The 20,617-nt window shown below is 58.6% G+C and overlaps 2 protein-coding genes across 2 annotated transcripts in view; one reads left to right on the forward strand and one right to left on the reverse strand.

Annotated features, from left to right (window-relative positions):
- Positions 1 to 6,871, forward strand: part of C16H16orf96 (chromosome 16 C16orf96 homolog) — a 44,178-nt gene extending 37,307 nt beyond the window's left edge. Inside the window, 4 exon segments of the mRNA XM_009430227.5 lie at positions 228 to 387; positions 581 to 680; positions 5,148 to 5,228; positions 5,964 to 6,871. Of these exon segments, the coding sequence (XP_009428502.3) occupies positions 228 to 387; positions 581 to 680; positions 5,148 to 5,228; positions 5,964 to 6,181 (559 nt within the window). The 3' untranslated portion in view covers positions 6,182 to 6,871.
- Positions 6,872 to 14,460: 7,589 nt separating this feature from the next.
- On the reverse strand, positions 14,461 to 20,617 carry UBALD1 (UBA like domain containing 1). The gene is made up of 3 exons (XM_001169127.7): positions 20,249 to 20,617; positions 16,072 to 16,134; positions 14,461 to 15,561 (listed from the first exon to the last, which is right to left on the reverse strand). Exons 1-3 carry the CDS (start codon positions 20,366 to 20,368, stop codon positions 15,211 to 15,213), a joined length of 534 nt encoding a protein of 177 aa, XP_001169127.1. The 5' UTR covers positions 20,369 to 20,617; the 3' UTR covers positions 14,461 to 15,210.

Genomic DNA, 20,617 nt, shown 5'->3' on the forward strand with positions numbered 1-20,617 from the left:
GGGAAATGGCTGGGTCTGGGGAAATGCAGGTCTCAATTTGATTCCTCTGCCCCACTGTGTGTGTCTGTATCCATCCGCCAGGCCCCAGGCCTGCCTGGCTGTGCCAGCTAAACACAAGCTGAAAGAAATGCTGGTCTTCCCTCGATGCTGGCCAGGCCCCTGGGGCCCGTCCTGGGCTCTGGGGTACAGGGTCTCCAGGTCGCTGCTGACCCACTGCCCTGCTGCAGGGAACAGCAGCGGCTGCAGCTCCAGGACCTCGGTATCCAGGAGGATTGTCAGCAGGACTGGGGTGATGGCCCCCAAAACGCCACCAGCCTCAAGTGCAAGTCCTGCAACCTGTTGACGCTCTATCCCTACGGGGATCCCCACGTGATCCACTATGACAGCGTGAGTCTGGCCGGGGCCTCCTTCTCAGAGGGTGGACGTCAGCGCACCCCAGCCCCAGGTGTGGGACCAGGCACTGAGCAGTGGGCAACCCCAGCAGAGGCTGCACTCTGTCTCCTGGGCTTCTGCGTGTACCAAAGTTCGGGGGCAGATCGGGTCGGGGGCTCCCTAACCCAGGACCTGGGCCATCCAACAGGCCGAGGTGGACATCCTGGGCGTGGATGGGATCCTGTACAAAGGCCGCGTGAACAGCCAGCGTGGGGCTCAGCCCTTGGCCATCGCAAAGGAGCTGGCAGGTGAGGGGCGTAGGGCTCCCTGGGGCACCCTTGCCTGGGGCCCTGGTTCTGCTGGGCAGGGTGAGAGGGTGCAGGTGGGGCCCAGAGCCAGCACTATCCCTGACCGGGGAGTCCTCACATAGTCAGTCACAAAAATTGGGTCACAGCAGGCCCCCAGGAGACTCAGTCTTTGCAATGGGGGAGGGAGACTGCGGGAGCGAGGATCTGCTGTTCCCGAGATCAACAGCTGACCAGAGAGAGGGCCGTGGCCACAGGACCATGGCCTGTGACGAAGGACGATGAGCTAGGAAAGGTGCTGGGCTGGTGCCAAGGGACGCCAGTCCACGGAGGAGGGACTGGACAGCTGCCCTGAAGCCCTTGAAGAGGGACTAGGTCTTAGCTGGATGAAGGGGTCGGGTGAGAGGAGAGTGGTCGTGTGGCAGGAATGATGGGTGCAAAGGCCCTGTGGTGGGTGGAAGCCACTCACAGGCAGGAGCTCAGGACGCCGAGTCTCCCTGAAGGGTGGAGACTGGGGTGGGGCAGTGGGGTGACAAGGAGGAGACTTGGGCCAGACCCCAGAAGCTGTGTGTTAATATCACAGGCAAGGGTTGGGCCAGCGGGAGACCCAGAATTGTGCACATCCGGAATCAGTCAATGTGGTTGCTGCAGTGCTGAGGCCCGGCTCTGGCCGGCTCCTGCTGGGACCCCAAGACTCTGGAGTCCATCACTGGGTTCAAAGGACAAAAAGAGGAGCCTTCTCTGCACACCCCTTGAAGGCTCTTCCCCCTTGGGGATGAGGAGTTCTAAATTTTGCCCCTGGGTGGGAGCTACATGCCGCCCCATAAGGAGCAGTCCCGGAGCCACAAGATGGCCGGGGCCTGAACTCCACCCGCAGAAATTCTGGTTTGTTGTTGTTGTTGTTGTTTGTTTTTGAGGCGGAGTCTTGCTCTGTCGCCCAGGCTGGAGTGCAGTGGTGCGATCTCGGTTCACTGTGACCTCCACCTCCCGGGTTCAAGCGATTCTCCTGCCTCAGCCTCCCGAGTAGCTGGGATAACAGGCATGCACCACCACGCCCGGCTAAATTTTTGTATTTTTAGTAGAGACGGGGTTTCACCATGTTTGGCCTCAAGTGATCCACCTGCCTCAGCCTCCCAAAGTGCAAGGATTACAGGCATGAGCCTCTGCGCCTGGCCCACCGGCAGAAATTCTTTCTTGCCAACGCTGTGCCTCCATTGACTCGAAGACCAGACATGGAAGAAGGGAAGGGGGACTGTTTCATCAATGTGCTGGGCAAAGGAGGAGGCACCCTGCATTCGTCTCCTGGGGTTGCCAAGACAAATTACCACAAGCAGGGTGGCTTAAAACAGCTGAAGTTCCTTCATTCCCCGGCCCATGTAGCACACCGTCCCACTGGCCGGGCACGGTGGCTCACGCCTGTAATCCCAGCACTTTGGGAGACCGAGGCGGGCGGATCACAAGGTCAGGAGTTCAAGACTAGCCTGAACAATGTGGTGAAACCTCGTCTGTACTGAAAATACAAAAATTAGCCAGCCATGGTGACACACGCCATTAATCCCAGCCACTCAGGAGGCTGGGGCGGGAGAATCACTTGAACCCAGGAGGCAGAGGTTGCAGTGAAACAAGATCACACCACTGCACTCTAGCCTGGACAACAGAGCGAGACTTCGTCTCAAAAAAAAAAAAAAAAAAAAAAACAGCTGAAGTTCCAGCCTGGGCAGCAACAAATTAGCTGGGCATGGTGGCGTGCGCCTATAGTCCCAGCTTCTCAGGAGGCTGAGGCAGGAGGATCACTTGAGCCCGGGAATTTGAGGCTGTAGTGAGCCATGATCTCTCCACTGCACTCCAGCCTGGGCGACAGAGCCAGACCCTGTCTCAAAAACAAACAAACAAACAAAAACAGAACAGAACAAAACCAAACAAAAACAAAATACAGCCAGAGTTGATCCTCCCGCTGTCCTGGAGGCTGGAAATCCTAAATCAAGGAGTCAGCAGGGCTGCACTCCCTCCAAAGGCTTGAAGAGGGTCCCTCCCTGTCTCTTCAGCTTCTGGGGCCGATGGCACTCCCTGGCACTTCTCTGTCCCCATGTGAGCTTCTCTTCTGTGTGTCCTCTCCTCTGTCCCCCATAGGGACATTTGTCTTTGGATTTGTGCCCGACCTAACGCAGGATGATCTCATCTCAAGATCCTTAAGCTAATTATACCTGCAAAGACCCTTTCTCCAAATGAGGTCACATTCACAGCTTCTAAGAGATGTATCTTTTTGGGGAGCACCATTCAACACACCCTGTTTCCAGGCGGGCCAGACACCGTCTCAAACCCTGCATTCTCCTGGGCGGGATGTGGCTTCTCCTCGAGAGGACTGGCCGTTCCAGCCCCTGCCCCCTGCCTGGTATCTGCTGGGAGGGCTCAGGCTGGGCGTCAGGGATCACCAGGCAGGATCACAACAGTGGCTAATATTTAATGAACCCCGACTTCGTGCCAGGCCCTGCCCCACCTCCTTCACCCTCCAACAACCTGCCAAGGAGTTTCACAAATGACCAGCTGAGTGAGGGCTGCTTGCCGGGCGGCCAGGGCAGATGGAGTCCACATCTGATGAACCCAGTCCTGTCCCCACTCATTCACTGGCCTCCCCAAGGGCTGTCATCTAGAGGGAGGGGCTTTCCCCCTTGGCTCATTCATTCCCAAGACCCACACAGCAAGCCAGGACTTGAATCATGATGGCGTCAACTGCTTCATCTTTTTTTTTTTTTTTTTTTGAGACGGAGTTTCGCTCTTGTTGCCAAGGCTGGAGTGCAGTGGGGCGATCTCAGCTCACTGCCATCTCAACCTCCTGGGCTCAAGAAATCCTCCCTCTTCAGCCTTCCAAGTGACTGGAACTACAGGCGTGCGCCACCACGCCTGGATAATTTTTGTATTTTTAGTAGAGATGGGGTTTTGCCATGTTGGCCAGGCTGGTCTCGAACGTCTGACCTCAAGTGACCCACCTGTCTCGGCCTCCCAAAGTGCTGGGATTACAGGTGTGAGCCACTGCGCCCGGCCTCATGTAACTTATTGACTACTATATATTACATTGAAATTGTGACAGATTTATAGCATCTTAAAGCTGAAAAGTGGTAAGTCAAACCATCATAAATCAGGGACCTTCTGTATTAGAAATCAATTGGAAACCTGTCTGTGGCCAGATTTTGATCAGTTTGCTGTTGTCACTCATTTATTTCCCCAAAAGAACTTTCTAACTCAAAACAGACTCAAAGCCAGGTATAGTGGCTTACACCTGTAATCCCAGCACTTTGGGAAGCTGAAGCCTGAGGATCACTTGAGCCCAGAAGTTCGAGACCAACCTGGGCAACATGGTGAAACCGCGCCTTTACAAAAAATACAAAAATTAGCAGGGCATAGTGAGGCTCCCTGTAGTCCCAGCTACTTGGGGGGCTGAGGCGGGAGGATCACTTGAGCCCAGGAGGTTCCAGCTGCAGTGAGCCATGATTGCACCACTGCATTGCAGCCTGGGCAAAAGAATGAGACTTGGCCTCAAACAAAAAAGAAAGAAAAAAGAAAAGAAATGTCCAGAATAGAAAAATCTATAGACAGAAGGAAAATTGGTGATTTCCAGGGGCTGGGGTTTGGGGCGGGGAAAGGGAGAGTGACTGCTTAATGGGGACAGGGCCCCTTTTGGGGTAATGGGAAAGTTTCAGAACAAGGTAGTGGTGGTGGTGTGCAACGCTGTGTGCGTCCTAAATGCCTCTGAATTGTGCACTTTAAACTGGTTAATTTTACGTTATGTGGATTTTACTTCGAATAATGAAAAAAAAAAACAAAGGTGAAGTACAGGAAGATGGGGGCATTTAGGTGCTCTGGCCCCCAGCGGGACAGCTAAACCATAAATAGCCCTGCCAGCATTTCACCTGTGTCTTACTGTGCTGAAATCACGTCGCACTCCTCTCTGGCCTAGAGTTACTTTCAAAGAGCCTTCTTTTCTTTCTTAGCCTTGAGACACTCTCCACTCAAGAAGGCAAGGAAGGCTGGGCGTAATAGTTCACGCCTGTAATTTCACCACTTTGGGAGGTCAAGGTGGGAGGATAGCTTGAGCCCAGGAGTTCAAGACTAGCCTGAGCAACATAGCGAGACCTCCTCCCTAAGAAACATTTAAACAATTAACCGGGAGTAGTGGGGCACACCTGTAGTCCCAGCTACTTGGGAGGCTGAGTTAGGAGGATTGCTTGAGCCCAGGAGTTCAAGGCTGCGTGCACTCCAGCCTAGGTGACATAGCGGAGACCCTGCCTCAAGAAAAAAAAGGAAAAGAAGCCAAGGAGGGAGGAATATTGATTATCCCATAAAGGAATGGACCGGGGAGCCTGGGAAATGGGGTTGGTCCCACCAGATGGAGACTTCCCAGTGCTGGGATCGGCCTGACACAGGCCCAGGGCTGGATGCCACCCACACCTGTCTCTTTTCTTTTCTGCTAAGCTGTGAAGGCTCCATGTCCCCCGTCACAAAGCCTGTATGACCGTGTGCACTCCAGTGCCCTATTTGGCGCCATCTGCCGCCGTGAGTACCTGGTTCCCAGCCCCAGCCCAGCTGTGATTCTGGAAGGGTCTCCAGTCCCTCCTCGTCTCATCCCATCCCCCACACCCCGCCTGGGCTCTCCTGTCCACCTCCTCCACCTCCTGCCTGCCTTGCCTGCCTATGGCACTTCAGAGATGATTCCTGGCCCCGGTGACATCCCCGGTGCCCAGGCCAAGCATCTGTCCCCAGCGTCCACCCAGCTGCAGGGGCGGCAACAAGGGAACTGAGGTTGGAAGGAACTGAGCTTCTCTGGTTCGGATCACCACGTAGCAGGCATCTGAGGGTACTTTACAGTTTACAAGGCAGTTTCTCCCTTATCTCATCAGAACCTCATCCCGACTCCTGTGAGGCAGGCACTGTTTGCCCATTTCACAGAGGAGGGAGCAGAGGCTCGGTCACTTTGAGCTGTGGCCCAAGATCACAGAGCTAGTGAGCTGGGAGCTGAGCCCAGATCCGTGGACTCCAAGCTTCATGTTCTCTCCCGGGGGCTCTGCTCCATTTAAGCAAACATTCCTGGTGTCATTTATCTTGGGTCACCCACCCAGGACATTTAGGGTGCCCAGGGCCCAGGCGAGGTATGGCGCCCAGCCGGCCATGGCCTGTACAGCACTTCTAGTCCTGGGCTTCTCTTCTCTTTAGTGGGGATGGCCCCATCAGGCTAGTGTCTCCCAGGAAGGTTCTTGGCACACATCTAGGGTTTCTCCTGCCCCTCCCCAGCCCTGTGCCCCTGCTCCAGTGCCTGCTCAGCTGTCTCGGGCCCTCACCCGACAATGCCAGCTCGACCACCTTCCCTGCCACCTCTGCCGCTGCTGCCGCCGCTGATTCCATCCCTAAGGGACCCCCAGCAGGCCCCAGGGTCCACCAGGCTCTCAAGAGCTCCACACATTGAGTCCCGAGTCGGCTGGAAGCCCCCCGAGGAGCCCGCCAACCCGTAAGCCCCACCCCGCTGCGCCCCCCCATCGCCAAGTCCCCTCCACGTCCGAGGCTGAGGCCCATGCGCCCCCCCCAACCCCTACCAAATCCCCTCCACATCCGAGGCTGAGACCCATATGCCCCCCCTACCCCAACCAAGTCCCATCCCCAGCTGAGACCCAGGGCTCTGAGCCTGGCCCAGAAAGGGTGCTGGGGCCCTGGAGAGAGGGGAGGGGTCTGTGTAGGGGACCCCCATGCTGACCCAGTGGCTGTTTTATCCTGTGCATATAAATACAAACAGCACAGTGCACATTCTCATTCTACATTGTCATATAAACACAGCTTTCTAGAGTGAATTTTCCAACAAGCCAATTTAATTCCTTGATCCATTTTCAATACAACACCAAGTGGTTTGAAAAACACTTTTCCAGCCGGGCACAGTGGCTCACGCCTGTAATCTCAACACTCTGGGAGGCCGAGGTGGGCGGATCACCTGAGGTCAGGAGTTTGAGACCAGCCTGGCCAACATGGTGAAACCCCATCTCTATTAAAAATACAAAAATTAGCCGGGCGTGGTGGTGGGCACCTGTAATTTCAGCCACTTTGGAGGCTGAGACAGGAGAATCACTTGAATCCAGGAGGTGGAGGTTTCAGTGAGCCGAGATGGCACCACTGCATTCCAGCCTGGGCAACAAAGAGCGAAACTCAATCTCAAAAACAAAAAACAAAAAACAAAACAAAACAAAACAAAAAACACTTTTCCTTTTTATTTGCTGAAATGATTTCATTAGAATCACTTCCAATTACAGTTCCTGGCACTGTGCCTTTCATTTGGGGGCCATTATTTCCAAGACCAGTTCCCCACGGGAACCAGACTGGGCTGTGTGCATCCTTTTTATTTCATGTTCTTTCTACCAGTAACTAGTTATTAATTTTTTTAAACAAAATCTGATTGTTTATATTTGCCTCTTGGCTGATCCATGAGGAGGCTGGTGCGGCGCCCGTGGGATATTCTGGGATGGCCATCCCTTCCAGGGCCAGGTGCCACTTGCCTGTTTCAAGTCTTTCTGGTTCCCGTGCTCACCACCGATGCGTTTGGTGGAAAAAGAGCCAACTGTGAGGTCACACCGTCTTGCTGCGGCAATTCAGGGATTGGCCTTGGCACGCAGAGCAGAGGGCTCCCCCAGGCCCCCCTCCCCACAATGCTCCTGGCCTCATTTCTTCCCCTTCTGACAGTTTGCCTGTCTCTCCCTTCAATTTCCTCCCTTTCAATCCTCCTCCCTCTTTCCTTTCTCGCCCCTAACGCTGTCTCGTTTTGCTCTCTCCTTCTGTACTATTGACGGTTCTATCCCATCTCGGAGACTAAAACAATGTCCCTGTGCAGGGGTGAAGCCTGACCCGCCGCCATAGTCCCCAGTGTCCACTGGATCCCTGGGGTGGTGCTGGGGAGTTGAGGGGCTGGTGGGGAGCTGCCAGGAGGGAGCTGGAGGGGGGCTCCCCTTTCACTCCCCTTTGGCTGCCTAGGGGGGGACTTTGGGCTCCAGTCTCTCCCCGGCCCCGGTGGCCATCGGAGTCTGGGGACCCTGCATGCCTACTCTGTTCCTATTGTCCTCAAGGTCCCTGGCCCAGCTCACTGCGACCCACGCCCCCCACCCTGGCTGCTCTTTTCTTTCTCCAAAGACTGTGTCCAAATGAGGCCAAGCCCCTCTTGACCTGGGTGACACCTGTCCAAGCTGCCTTGGGGGTGCTGTCTGGTGTAGCCCTGGCCCCCACCCCGACCCCTATACCACAGATGAGTATTTTGGGCAATTTCTGCCCAGAACAAAATCTTCCACATTTCTGACCGTGAATGAGGGGACTGGCGGAGTGCCTTCTGTGTGGGGAGGTGGGACTTGCTGGTCCCTCCTCCAGCCACCACCCAAGGCTCAGCCCATGGGCAGGAGAGAAGGCACCCAGGGTCACAGAGTGAGAGGCCCCAACTTGCCGGCCCCCACCAGGAGGCTGAACCTGCTGGGTCCTGTGACTTCCACCCCCTCCCACTGCAGGGAGGCGTGGCCCCCACTCTGCTGAGCTGGGAGGGGAGGGCTCCTGGGGGACACCAGGCCAGGCCATCTTGACACGTGACACCCAGGGCATCCCCCGGTCCTGCACAGCTGGGCCCCCCTCTCCCTAGTGCCCCTCACTGCCTGTCCCCACTGGGCCCCTCCAGAGCACCATCCCAGCCCCTTTCTTGGGTCTACAAGCCAGGGCTGGAGTGAGTTTCTGCAGCCCAGCAGGTAAGGAGCGAGGCCTGGGGGCATCTCCTCTGCATCCTCACGGGCCACCTGGGGGCTTGGGAAGGTGGGGACTCCGGCCCCACAGCAGGCCCGTGAGGAGCAGTCCCGGAAGAAGGCAGTGCCCAAGGGAGGGTGTGGGGAGGCTGGCCTTGGCCTGGGTCCCAGGTGGGAGCTGCAGGCAGAATCTCCCCTAACCCACACTAGTGCAGAGGGGTGGCGCCTGCAGGCCTTGGAAGCTGGGATGGGGAGCTGCGCTACTCCCTGGGCAGCAGCTGTGGCTTGGTTGGGCATAGTGGCTCATACCTGTAAGCCCAGCACTTTTGGAGGGAGAGGCTGGAGGACTGCTTGAATCCAGGAGTTCCAGACCAGCCAGGGCAACAGTGAGACCCAGTCTCTACAAAAAAATAAATAGCTATGCGTGGTAGTGCATGTGTGTGGTCCCAGCTAGTTGGGAGGCTGAGGTGGGAGGATCAATTTAGCCCAGGACATCAAGGCTGCAGTGAGCTATGATTGCACCACTGCACTCCAGCCTGGGTGACAGAGTGAGACCCTGTCTCAGGAAAAACAACAACATGGCCGGGCGTGGTGGCTCACGCCTGTAATCCCAGCACTTTGGGAGGCCGAGGTGGGCAAATCACCTGAGGTCAGGAGTTCGAGACCAGCCTGGCCAGTATGATGAAACCCCGTCTCTATTAAAAATACAAAAAATTAGCTGGGCATGGTGGCGCGCGCCTGTAATCCCAGCTACTCAGGAGGCTGAGGCAGGAGAATCGCTTGAACCCAGAAAGCAGAGGTTGCAGTGAGCCAAGATCGCGCCATTGCACTCCAGCCCCGGGGACAAGAGTGAAACTCCGTCTCAAACAAAAAAAAAGAAGACAGATTAATTGGTCATGTGGGGAGGGGAGGGAGGGGCGCGGGGCTCTGTGAATGGGGTGGGCAGGAAGGGAAAGGAAGGTCCCACCTTGAGGTGCTGCTGGAATAGAGGAGATGCTATGTGGTGACCACCTCACACTGCCAGGCCCAGCCCAGCCCACCCCTGCAAGTGAAAGGTCATTCAACGTGTTCTCCCTTTCAAGGACCATGAACTCGTTAACACTAAGGGATAAACAACGGACGCCAGCACGTGTGTTGGAAAAGGGCACTGTGAGTACCCAAAGGTGGACTGCCCAGGGTGGAAGTTCAGGCACCAGACGGAAGGGCCTGGCATGCAGCGACTTCTTAGGGACGTGGGAACCAACACATGCTCCCTCCAACCCCCCACACCCACTGTCCTGGCTGGCTTGACTTCTGACTCTCCATGGATGTGCGAGCTCTAAGCAGAGACCTTCCACACACACAACCGGCAGACAAGGGTTTCTCTCCTCTGCCTCCCTCACCTTGCTCGTGGCTCCACTGGGATGAGGGCAAAATGACTCCATCAAGATCGTGACTTTGCAATTCCCCAGATGAGAGATGACCCCGGGAAGCAGAGCAGAATTTCACCAGCAGGCTCCCCGGTGCCTAGTGCTGTGCCACTGACAAGTCCTTGGTCATCCTGGAAGGGGCCCCCAATTCCTGCCCTCCCTACAAGGACTCGGCAGCCCCTCACCTCCAAAACAGCCGTGTTCTTTTAAGGCTCTGTTGAAATACATCCGTTGTCCAAATATGAGCAGTGCTCAAAAACCCAGAGAACTTTCCAAACGCAGGAATTAGAAGTAGCCTTGTGTCAAAAGATCTCCATTCTGGCCAACCTAGGAGGTCTCCCCTATTCGGGGAGGAAGACCGGAGTCAAAGGACTCATCTGTCCTGTGCCAGGGACTGCTGTGAAAGCCCCTCAGAGACCTCCAGGGCCACAGCAGCCCCACCCAGCCCTGCAGCCAGCCTCGGAGCCAGCCTGGTTCCCTGTGGCTGGCCACAGGGTGTTCTCAGAGAACCCTGGCTGGACCGCTGCAAAGACCCTGGGGACACTCAGCAGCCCCTGGTAAGTCCCTCTCGACCGAGAGCATCTTGCAGAACAAGCCGTCTGTTTTCACAGCCCTTTCCAGGGGGAGCCCTGCCCACCGCCGTTCATCCTACCCCACTGGACAGGGCATTTACTTCTGAAGCTCCCCGTGGTGAAAAGACAGACCCCCTCCAGGGATTCCAGCCGATTCCCACGCAGGAGTTGGACTCGTGCATGGCTGTGGTGGCGTAGAGCAGGCTGGCAGGGGCAGGCCAGGCCGTGTCCCCAGTGCCATGGTCAGTTTCAGCCAGTTATGGCCTTAAGGGAATTTGCACCAAATCTTCCAGTTTCCAAGATAAGTCGGAAGTGAGGCTTTTCCCATAAACTCTCCTGATTTATTTTTTTCTTGAGACGGAGTTTCGCTCGTTGCCCAGGCTGGAGTGTAGTGGTGCCATCTCGGTTCACCGCAACCTCTGCCTCCTGGGTTCAAGCGATTCTCCTGCCTCAGCCTCCCGAGTAGCTGGGATTACAGGCATGCACCACCACACCCAGCTAAGTTTTTGTATTTAGTAGAGATGGAGTTTCACCATGTTGGTAGGGCTGCTCTTGATCCCCTAACCTCAGGTGATCCACCCACCTTGGCCTCCCAAAGGGCTGGGATTACAGGTGTGAGCCACCGTGTCTGGCCTCCCGTTGGTTTTGCTTTCAATTCTCCAGGCTTAGAGAAGTCATGGGAGGCTCCAGGTTCTTTGTGTCAAATTCAAGGTCTGGGGCATGTGGTGATTTCGTAGGCCCACCTCTGGCTCCCCTAGAGTTAGTCCTAGACCACGTGCACAGCCCCCTTCTTTTTGTAAGATGCCCCTGCGACCAGGGGCTCCAAGCACACCTGGTAGGGCCTCTGCATCTGCCGGAAAACACCTGCACTGCCAGCCCCAGCACCAGCCCCGCCCTCCCCAAGGCTCCCAGACTGCTCCCACTGGGAGTGGTTCCCACCTGGCCTGGGGCACTTATTAAAAATCAGATCTGGGGCTGGGCAAGGTGATTCACGCCTGTAATCCCAGCACTTTTGGAGGCCAAGCCAAGAGGATCACTTGAGGCCAGGAGTTCAAGGGCAGCCTGGGCAACATAGCAAGACCTCATCTCTACAAAAAAATTAAAAAAAAAATTAGCCAGGTGTGGTGGCGTGCACCTGTAGTCCCAGCTACTTGGGAGCCTGAGGTGGGAGGATCACCCGAGCCCAGGATTTCAAGGCTGTAGTGAGCTATGATTGCATCACTGCACTCTAGTCTGGGGAACAGAGCAAGACCCTATCTCTAAAACACAAATCAGATTCTTTGACCCTCCTCCAGAACAACTGCCTCAAGGGAGAGGCCGGGAACGTGGGTGTTCAGCAAGCACCCAGGGGACGCTTGTGCTCTGGAAGTCCGGGGATCAAGTCTGCAGGCTCCCACTCACGATGTGGGGGGCATGACTAGATGGCATGTAAAAACATACGTGAAAGGAGCTATTTTCATTTTTTTTTGTTTTGTTTTGTTTTGTTTTGTTTTGAGATGGAGTCTTGCTTTGTCTCCAGGCTGGAGTGCAGTGGAGTGGTCTCTGCTCACTGCAACATCCACCTCCTGGGTTCAAGCGATTCTCCTGCCTCAGCCTCCCGAGTAGCTGGGACTACAGGCGCCCGCCACCACGTCCAGCTAATTTTTTGTATTTTAGTAGAGACGGCGGTTTCACCCTGTTGGCCAGGATGGTCTCGATCTCTTGACCTCATGATCCCCCCGCTGCACCCTCCCAAAGTGCTAGGATTACAGGCGTGAGCCACCGTGCCCAGCCTGTTTTATTTTCAATAACAGCCTTGAGGTATAATTGACACACCAGAACGTCCACATTTCTAAAGCATGCCATTGAGTGGCTTTTGGTACAGTCACAGATCAATCACCATCATCTACCCAGGGAGCTTCCACGATTGTATGTCAGGGCCTCGGCCTCGGCCCAGAGAGTCTGATGGCATGAGGCCGAGGAACCTGTGGTTTGCCAGTTTTATTTTACCTGCTGTGCAGCCAGGTATGAGAGCCACAGAACTAGCACAGAGGCACTCCACTGGGACCATGGTGGCCTGTAGGAGACATGAGCACTGGCTGCAAACACTTCCGATTGTCCTAATAAGGGGGCTGCCCTTGGATTCAGTGGGGAGGGCTCAGGGATACTGCTCAGCACCACTGCAGGACAATAACACAGCCCTCAATGTCAACAGTGACCACGCTGAAAAAGCCAGCCCTGCAGGAACCTCAAGTCTCTCCTGTCCTTAATGTGACCACTTGAGACCCCCAGGCCCAGCCCACAGTGGCCCCCAGAAACAGAAATGAGCGTGGTGGGACAGTTTCCCCGGTATTAGTGACGATGTAGGGATGAAGTGTAGGGACAATTCCTAAACTTTGATGTCTATCTGGAACCAGGGGCTCCTGTTCAATCAGTTTCTGATTCGGGGAGTCTGGGCTGCAGCCTCACTCTAACAAGCTCCTGGCTGATGCTGGGGTCCGAACCATGCCTTGAATAGTGAGGGTGTGGTTCACTACAGGCCACCCCAGGGCTCATGGTGTTTAATAAATGGAACTCCCCGCGGGGCGCGGTGGCTCACTCCTGTAATCTCAGCACTTTGGGAGGCCAAGGCAGGTGGATCACTTGAGGTCAGGAGTTCAAGACCAGCCTGGCCAACATGGTGAAACCCCGTGTCTACTAAAAATACAAAAACTAGCCAAGCGTGGTGGAGGGTGCCTGCAGTCCCACCTACCCGGGAGGCTGAGCCAAGAGAATCACTTGAACCACATTGCAGATTACCCCAAAACACTTCTCTCTGCAAAGCATTTTTCCCACCACTGGAAGGCGGCTATGGCAGTTTCCTGAGAATTTTTTTTCCATATCAAAGAATGGAGGAGCTGCAAAGTAAAGACTCAGGAGGCCAGATATATCCCCCCCTCTCCTCCTGCCACGTTCTCTCCCTCCCCTGCTACCCAGGCACCCCAGGCGGATGCAGGGGGCTAGCTGGCTGGCCAGGGTCACCCATCCTGCGGGCTCCGAGAGGCTATTACAAAGGCAGATTCCTGGGAGGGCCCATTCCTGGGAAGCAAGTGCGGCTTGAGCGGAAGTCACAGCAGCCAGTCGCCAGTGCCAAGCAGCCAGTGAGCAGCTGTCCCAGGTGGGCTCTGTCAACACAGCCTCTGCAGGTTCCAACCAGGAGATGAAGCCAGGCACTGGTGTGGCGAGAGCACCGAGGCACGCTTCCTGAGAGGCACAGTCACATCCCTGGGAGCCAGGAAGGGTCAGTGGGGAGTGTCGGACGCCAGGGGAGCACAGGACTTTCAGAAAGAGAAGATGCTCTTCCACCCAGCTGGCAGGGCCTCCGCCAGGGGCTGGTGCTATCTTAGACAGAGTGGGTGTTGCCCGTGAGGAGCTGTGAGCTGAGTCCCGTGGGGGTGTTGCAGAGGCCCCAGTCTCCCTTCTGCCCCAAGTCCAAGCCCACTCTTGGGGAGCTGTGAGGCTGAGGGTGCATTCTCCCAAAGCTGCTCCAGCTCATCCCAGGCAGCCTCGGGTTGCCAGTCTCCTAAGTGACCCAACATCTGTGCCCCCTTTGCTGGCAGCACTCTGCCCCATCCTTGTCCCCTGCCTCGTCCTCTGCCCCTTGCAAGCTTCCCTGGCTCTGTCTGCCCTCTGCCCAGAGGCCCTGCCCTACCCAGTGTGTGCTGGAGGCCGGGCTCAGAGGGTCCAGCCTGTGCCCAGCCACTGGAGCCGAGACTGAGAAAAGTCCTGAGATGAAACCCAGGACAACAGAAGGCAGGTGTGAGCCCTGCGAACTCCTAACTGGGCGCCGGGATCTGTCCAGCCAAGCAGGGGCAGGGGTGGGCCGACAGGATGGGGACCCAGGCCAGGAACTAACTTCACAGGAAAAGCCCTGGGTGGGCAGGAAGATTCCAGAGCACGCTGTGGCTGACAAGGGCGACAGGCAGCAGTGTGGAGCCGGGGAGGCTGGGGGTGGCCCTGTCTTCTGGGCGGCGGCCCCCAGAACCAGCTGGCAGCAAGCCTCGTATACAAGGTAAGACCACAGAGCCTGGCAGTGGTTTGGAATTCGTTCTTCTCTTTTGTTAAAAGGGGGAAAGGAAGTGGATGCGGGTACCCCCAGGTGCAGGGGAGGCATGCAGGCAGCCCCAGCAGGCAGGCGCTGGGAGGCGGTGGGAAGAGTCCTGGAGTTTCCCACAATCCTTTTCTCTGCAAGGAACAGCAACGCTGGCTGACGAGGGGGTGGGGAGGAGGCAGGGCCCTGGGGAGGGGGCGGCGGGCAGGGGGCTGGGGGCTCACACTAACATGCAAAGTCCAGCTGCCCCAGGAACTAGGTTGCTTCTGAAGAGCGACACACGTAGAAATACACAGACACGGCCACGCGCACACATGCGGAGAGGCTCTGCATTCCCTAGGGTGGGGGTCGAGGCCTGCCGGCCCCCAAGGAGCTCCAAGCCAGGGATCAGCGATGTCTCCGCCAGGGTGGTCCTCCACGGCACCCCTGGGCTGGGCTGGGCAGGTACGTCTTCGAAGGAAGGCTGCGTGGTCTCTGAAGTTCTGTCCGCCAGGCACCCAGGCCGCTCTGAACCACTCCATGTGCCGGGGCCGCTGGGGCCATGACCTTGCGTGTGGGCAGCTGCGTGTTCTGGCACCAGACGTGTCCCTGCCTGGCTAGAGTCCGCGCTCTCCCCTCCAGGGCTCCGGGGAACAAGGGGTGCAGACAGAAAAGGGGTGAAGGGGGCCCGCAGAGACGTCCTCTCCCCCGCCCCACGGGGTCCTGGCCTCCGGGAGGGGGGAGGGGCCTCCCTTATCTCTCTGCCTCCATGGCAGGGTGGGCCCTGGGTTCTGAGGTGGCCTGTTGGGGGGCCAGGGGTGGCCAGTCTGAAGCCGGAGAAGGGGGTGTTGGAGTCCACAGGGGCGGCTGTGGCTGGTGGTGCTGTGGGCCCCCCGGGGGCGAGGCCGCCGTGGGCCAGCTGGAGGCCGCAGAGCTGCTGGTGGCGGCATGGGGGAAGTGTGGCGGGGGTGACGTGGCTGTCGCGGCCATCGGGCTGCCGCTGCCACCGCTGTGGAAGCTCTCGGAGGCCTTGAGACGGGAGAACATGGTGAGAGCGTCGGGGAAGTTGGGGGGTGTAGCAGGGGTATTGGCGGGGGTGCACATCTGTGAGGGGAAGAGAGGAGAGATGGGGTGAGCACCCCTTCCTGGAGGGGCCCCCACTGCCTCCCAAGGGGAGATGCGTGGCTGGCCCATTCTCGGAAGGCTCTGTGTTCCTTCCCCAGATCCCCAAGCCTGTCCGCCGCCCAGGGGTTCCCAGAGGAGAAGCCTTGAGATGAACCGACCCAGCCTCACTCTCAGGAGCCCACGGTGCCTGGGGCCACGAGGCTTTCCCAGCCCACCCCCTTCCATCAGCCACAGCATCCCCGGGGGCTGTAGGGTAAGGAGCTTCATTGCCCCAGAGGCCAGCGCCCCCCAGGTCTCAGGGGGAGCTGGCACAGGCAAGATTAAGTGCAGGACCCACGGAGCTGGGACTCCTGCTGACCCATCTCCAAAGAGGTCGAGCCCCGCCTGCACCAGCGCCCTCGTACACCTGGGCCAGGGGCTGCTTATACACGGAACTAGCTCGGCCTCCTTCCGCCCAATCCAGAACTGGGGACTCCAGGGGACACTTACCATCTGGTGGTGATGGTGGCTGTAGGGGATGTTGGTCTCCTGGAAAAAGGCGCTGAGGGCTGTCTGCAGGAAGAAAGGCCCCTGCTCACCCTCCAGGCCCCCGCCGGCCCTGCCGCTGCCCTTGTTCCCAGGCTCCTCTGAGGCTGGGGATGACCCTGGCTGGACTGCTGAGTGGGAGGGGTGAGTCGTGGTGCTGAGGCTCAGTGGCTTGCCTGTCACCCCCAACCCTCACTGCTGTCTAAGGAGGAGCCACAGAACCTTGGGCAGTTGGGGTGGGCGGAGAAGACCCTTCCCCTGCTGCTCGCCAGCTGCCTCAGTGCCTAAGGCCTGCAGAGCCCTCCCCCTGCACCAGCTGGCACCAGCACCATGACTGGGGGAGGGCGGGCAGTACACCCCATCCTGGGGGAAAGGCGCCCGGCCCCAGGTAGCCCAACCAGACCTCCCCACCCTGCCCCGTTTCAGGAGATTCTAGCCTGGCTGTTACCACCTCAACGGGTAGCAAGTCTCTACTCTTCTCTAAGCCTCGGTCTCCTCAACTGCGAAGCAAAAGCATCTTGAAGGAGTCTGAGCCTGGTGGTGGGGATCCCCTGCTGCCCCACCCAACTCTGCTTCTGGCTGATCAAGGGGGCCACTGTTTGGGCCTTGGTTTCTCCATCTGTACCACAAAGAGGTTAGACCAGGTGGCTCCTGGGTCCCCTCCCTTTCAACAGTGACCTCCTAAGATCACCAGATTCCAGCAAGCAAGGCCTGGCACCACAGAGACAAGCCTGGGCTTTAGGCTCACTCGCTTCCCCACCTGAGCCTCCCTCGGAACAGTGCCCGGGAAGTGGAGCAGAAAGACGGCCCTAGGACCAAAGCCACCACGGGTTTACGACAGCTCCCCAGCCACCCGCCCTTGGCTGGCACCATGCTAGGCACGGGATGCTCCACCGTCTCCCTCCACACCCGGGCCGCATGCCACACTGAGCACGGTGCGGGCACCCAGCAGGGCTCCATCCCAGCGGGGCCATGGACTGTCATTAACCCCACAGGCAGGGACTGCTGTCTTACAGGCAGGGAAATGAAGGTAGGAAGTGACTTGCTTAGGGTCAGCTGGTCGGCAGAAGACAGAGATGGGGGTGCTCAGAAAGGCCAGGACAGGTGGGGGAGACAGAGCGAGCCTGGAGCCCTTTCCTGTGTGTGTCAGCTCAGCAGGCTCCAGAGGTCCTTGGTGACTGGGGACTGAGGAGCCCCAGAGGGAGGCGCTGGGATTTGCTATGTCCTGGCTGAGGCCCTGCAGGGGTGGGGAGGCCTGTCCCAGGAAATGGAGGCTGCTCTTGCGCAAGGGCCAGTGAGGGAGCCCCACAAGTATGTGAGGGGTTCTCGGGGCCCTGCCAAGTCCCAGGCCCAGACTTGGAGCTTCAAGCCACCGAGGTGCCCCTACCACCACCCCTCAGGCCCACTCCCCTAATGCCAGCTTGACTTCCTGGCCCTCCCAGGCCCAGCACACCCAGAAATCCAGCCTGGCTCCTGGGGCCTGCCCTCGGTCAGGGGGTATGGGTGGGAGGCTATTTAAATTTTTTTTTTTTTTTTTTTTTTGAGACGGAGTCTCGCTCTGTCACCAGGCTGGAGTGCAGTGGCGTTATCTGGGCTCAGTGCAACCTTTGCCTTCTAGTTCAAGTGATTCTCCTGCCTCAGCCTCCCAAGTAGCTGGGACTACAGGCACGTGCCACCACACCTGGCTAACTTTTGTATTTTTAGTAGAGATGGGGTTTCACCATGTTGGCCAGGATGGTCTTGATCTCTTGACCTCATGATCCGCCCACCTTGGCCTCCCAAAGTGCTGGGATTACAGGCATGAACCACCGTGCCCGGCAAAAAATATTTTTTAAATAAATGAATTATGTGGGGAATTTCCTGCAGGAGACACCCTATCTGGGTGTCCCTAAACAGGGGTGTGGGAGCTCAGGCATGGGGGCCAGGCTTTAAGCACCTTCCCAGACCCCAAGACCCTCTGTCAGCAGCAGCTGTGCCCCAAAGCCCAGGCTCACTGTGTAAATCCCAACCCCAGGAGCCCCAGGCCACACCAGACCCCCTCTGCAGGCCGCTGTGAGCATTCTCCATTGAGAAACATCTGCCCCACTAGACACCGGCCCCTCCCCCTGCAGCCTCCTGCCCCCATTAGCACCTGAATTGCAGCAAATGTGACCCAGAAACACCGCCTGGTGGATGCAGCCAGCGGGTGGAGCATGGAGGGGGATGGGGTGGCCATGTGAACCCCTCACTCAGCCCCATTCCAAGGCCTGAAGTCCCGTCACCTTCCTCCAGCCTCCCTGGCGGCCCCCACTTTGCAGATGGCACAACTGAGACTTGGGAGTGGAGGGCACAGGGCTCCTCCCACGGGGACCCTGGGAGCCACCAGAGGCCCCAGATGCTCCTGCCCCTCTGGGAACAGTCTTTCCCCAGACATTGCACTCCTCAAAGCTGCATTTTCAATTAACTGTGCCACTGAGGGATGTGGCCTGGGTGCCAGCTGGGTGCCAGGTTTTGAGGGCTGGGCTGAGTCCTGCAGGCAGGGCCCGCTTCCCACCGGACACCTACCTGCCCAGCCCCAGGCAGGGAGGGAACCCTGCGTGCAGATGTGGGACTGCCATGAATGTGGTTTTGCAAGTTTTGCCACATCCAGCCCTTGACACAAACAGGGCTGATGAGGGCTGTGGAGACCAGGAGGGGAGCAGGGAGCTTCCTCCGGGTGGGGCTGCCTCGGGGCACAGGGGGCAGTGAGCTGGCCAACAGAAGCTGACTCATGCCCCCCAACCCCACCATACAGATGTGGAAACTAAGGCCAAAGGGACAGAGCAGCCTCCCACGTCCTGGGGTGAACACCACACAGGATCAGTGGCCTCCGCAACGGCTGGTAGGAGGGAAGTAGGCAAGGAGAGAGGGATGTACTCATCTGGATGGGATGGCCACTGCCTTCCCAGACTGTCCCAAGCTTGGGACATTCTGATCCCCCTCCAGTCCCCAGGAAGCGGAGCCTCAGAGTCCTCTGGCTTCTAGTCCCTCCTGCAGGCCCTGGGATGGCTCCTCATGGAGAAACCAGGTTCCCAGTCCCCGGCTGGGCACAGATGGTACCGGGATGGCTGAGGCCATGACCCTACCCCTGTGAGGGGCACAGCTCAAAGGGCTCTGGCCTCATCCCCTGATACCAACCACCATGGGGTTAATCCTGGGGTCGGTGAATTAGGGAAGGCCAGGTAGCCTCTGGGCAGCACAAGCCAGGAGCACTACTGTCCTGTGGGTTAGGAGAGGCCCGGGGGAGTGGGTGCCAGACTGGGGCAGCATCACCTCCTACCCAGCTAGCCCGAAAGCTGGTGAACCGTGTGCACCCTCCCCATTGCACCGGTAAAGGGACAGATGCCCCTGCCAGCCCCAGGAGAGCACCTAGTCGCGCACATGGAGTCCCCAGGCACACCTCTGAAGGGGATACACGCTCATCCCTGTGGTGTAGTGTGGGGCTCCGACACGCCACCCCTACACTCCAGGCCGTGTACACACATCACACCGTGCCGGGCACGGGCGGCATCTGCACACCCGCCACATGTGTACGCATTGATCACACACCAAACGCACCAGGGGGCTGCGCGTTCACACGCGCGCCAACGTGCCCGCAGGTCCGCCACCTCCCCGGTGCCCGGCCGACGCCGTGGCGCGGTGCGTGCGTAAACACAAATGCACATGGACGTGTGCGCACGCCGCCGACCGCCCACCAGGCACGCGGACCCTCGGACCACTCGCCCGGAGCGGCTCCGCCCTCCGGCCCAGCTCTACCGAGGCCTGGGGCGTCCTCCTTCCGGCCGCCCGCCCGACTGTCCGTCTGCACCGCGGCGCCGCCCTGCCCTCGGCCGTTACCCGGACAAAAGGGGTGGGGTGGGGGGGGTCCCCGTCTCGATCCCGGGGGACTCGCGGCCCCGCGGGGGCGGCGTATCCCCGACCGGTGGCCCGGTTCCCACCTCCGCCCGCCGCGAGCCCTCGGGATCCGGACGCCGGGCACCGTCGTCGGGAAAGCGGGTCGGGTCTGCGGCCCGGAGGGGGCGCACAGCCGGCACGCGTCCACGCCGTCCGCCCCCGCCCAGCGGCCACGCGGGACACACTCCGCCCGTGGCCCCGGCCCTCGCCCGGCTCCGGCGCCGCGCACCTCGAACTGCCAGTGGGCCGCCTGCAGCAGTTGCTTCGCCTGGTCGGCCGCGCAGCCCGCCGTCAGCACGAACTGGTTGATCATGACCTGGTGCTTGAGCTCGTCCATGTTCACGGACATGGCGCCGCCGCGCTGCCCGCTCCGGCCTCCCTCCGCCGCCCGCGCCTCCGCCTCACGCGTCCACCATTAGCGAGCCGGCTCCGGCTAATACAAATATTTACTGTGCGGCTCTGACTCACCGCGCCTCGCCTCGCTCCGCCGGCGCCGCGGCATGCTGGGATATGTAGTCCCCACGGTGCGCCGGACGCCCCGGGGGAGCAGGGCCGGCACCCTAGGGGACGCGAAGCCCGGGAAGGGGCGTGTCTGAGC

Source organism: Pan troglodytes, chromosome 18 (genome assembly GCF_028858775.2).
Source record: "Pan troglodytes isolate AG18354 chromosome 18, NHGRI_mPanTro3-v2.0_pri, whole genome shotgun sequence".
In the NCBI taxonomy this organism is placed as follows: domain Eukaryota; kingdom Metazoa; phylum Chordata; class Mammalia; order Primates; family Hominidae; genus Pan; species Pan troglodytes.

Coding starts and splice junctions, on each gene's coding strand:
- UBALD1 (XM_001169127.7), bottom strand. CDS start 20,368: ATGTCCGTGAACATGGACGAGCTCAAGCACCAGGTCATGATCAACCAG. Junction 16,135..20,248: donor CGGCCCACTGGCAGTTCGAG/GTGCGCGGCGCC, acceptor TTCTTCCTGCAG/ACAGCCCTCAGCGCCTTTTT. Junction 15,562..16,071: donor GCCACCATCACCACCAGATG/GTAAGTGTCCCC, acceptor TTCCCCTCACAG/ATGTGCACCCCCGCCAATAC.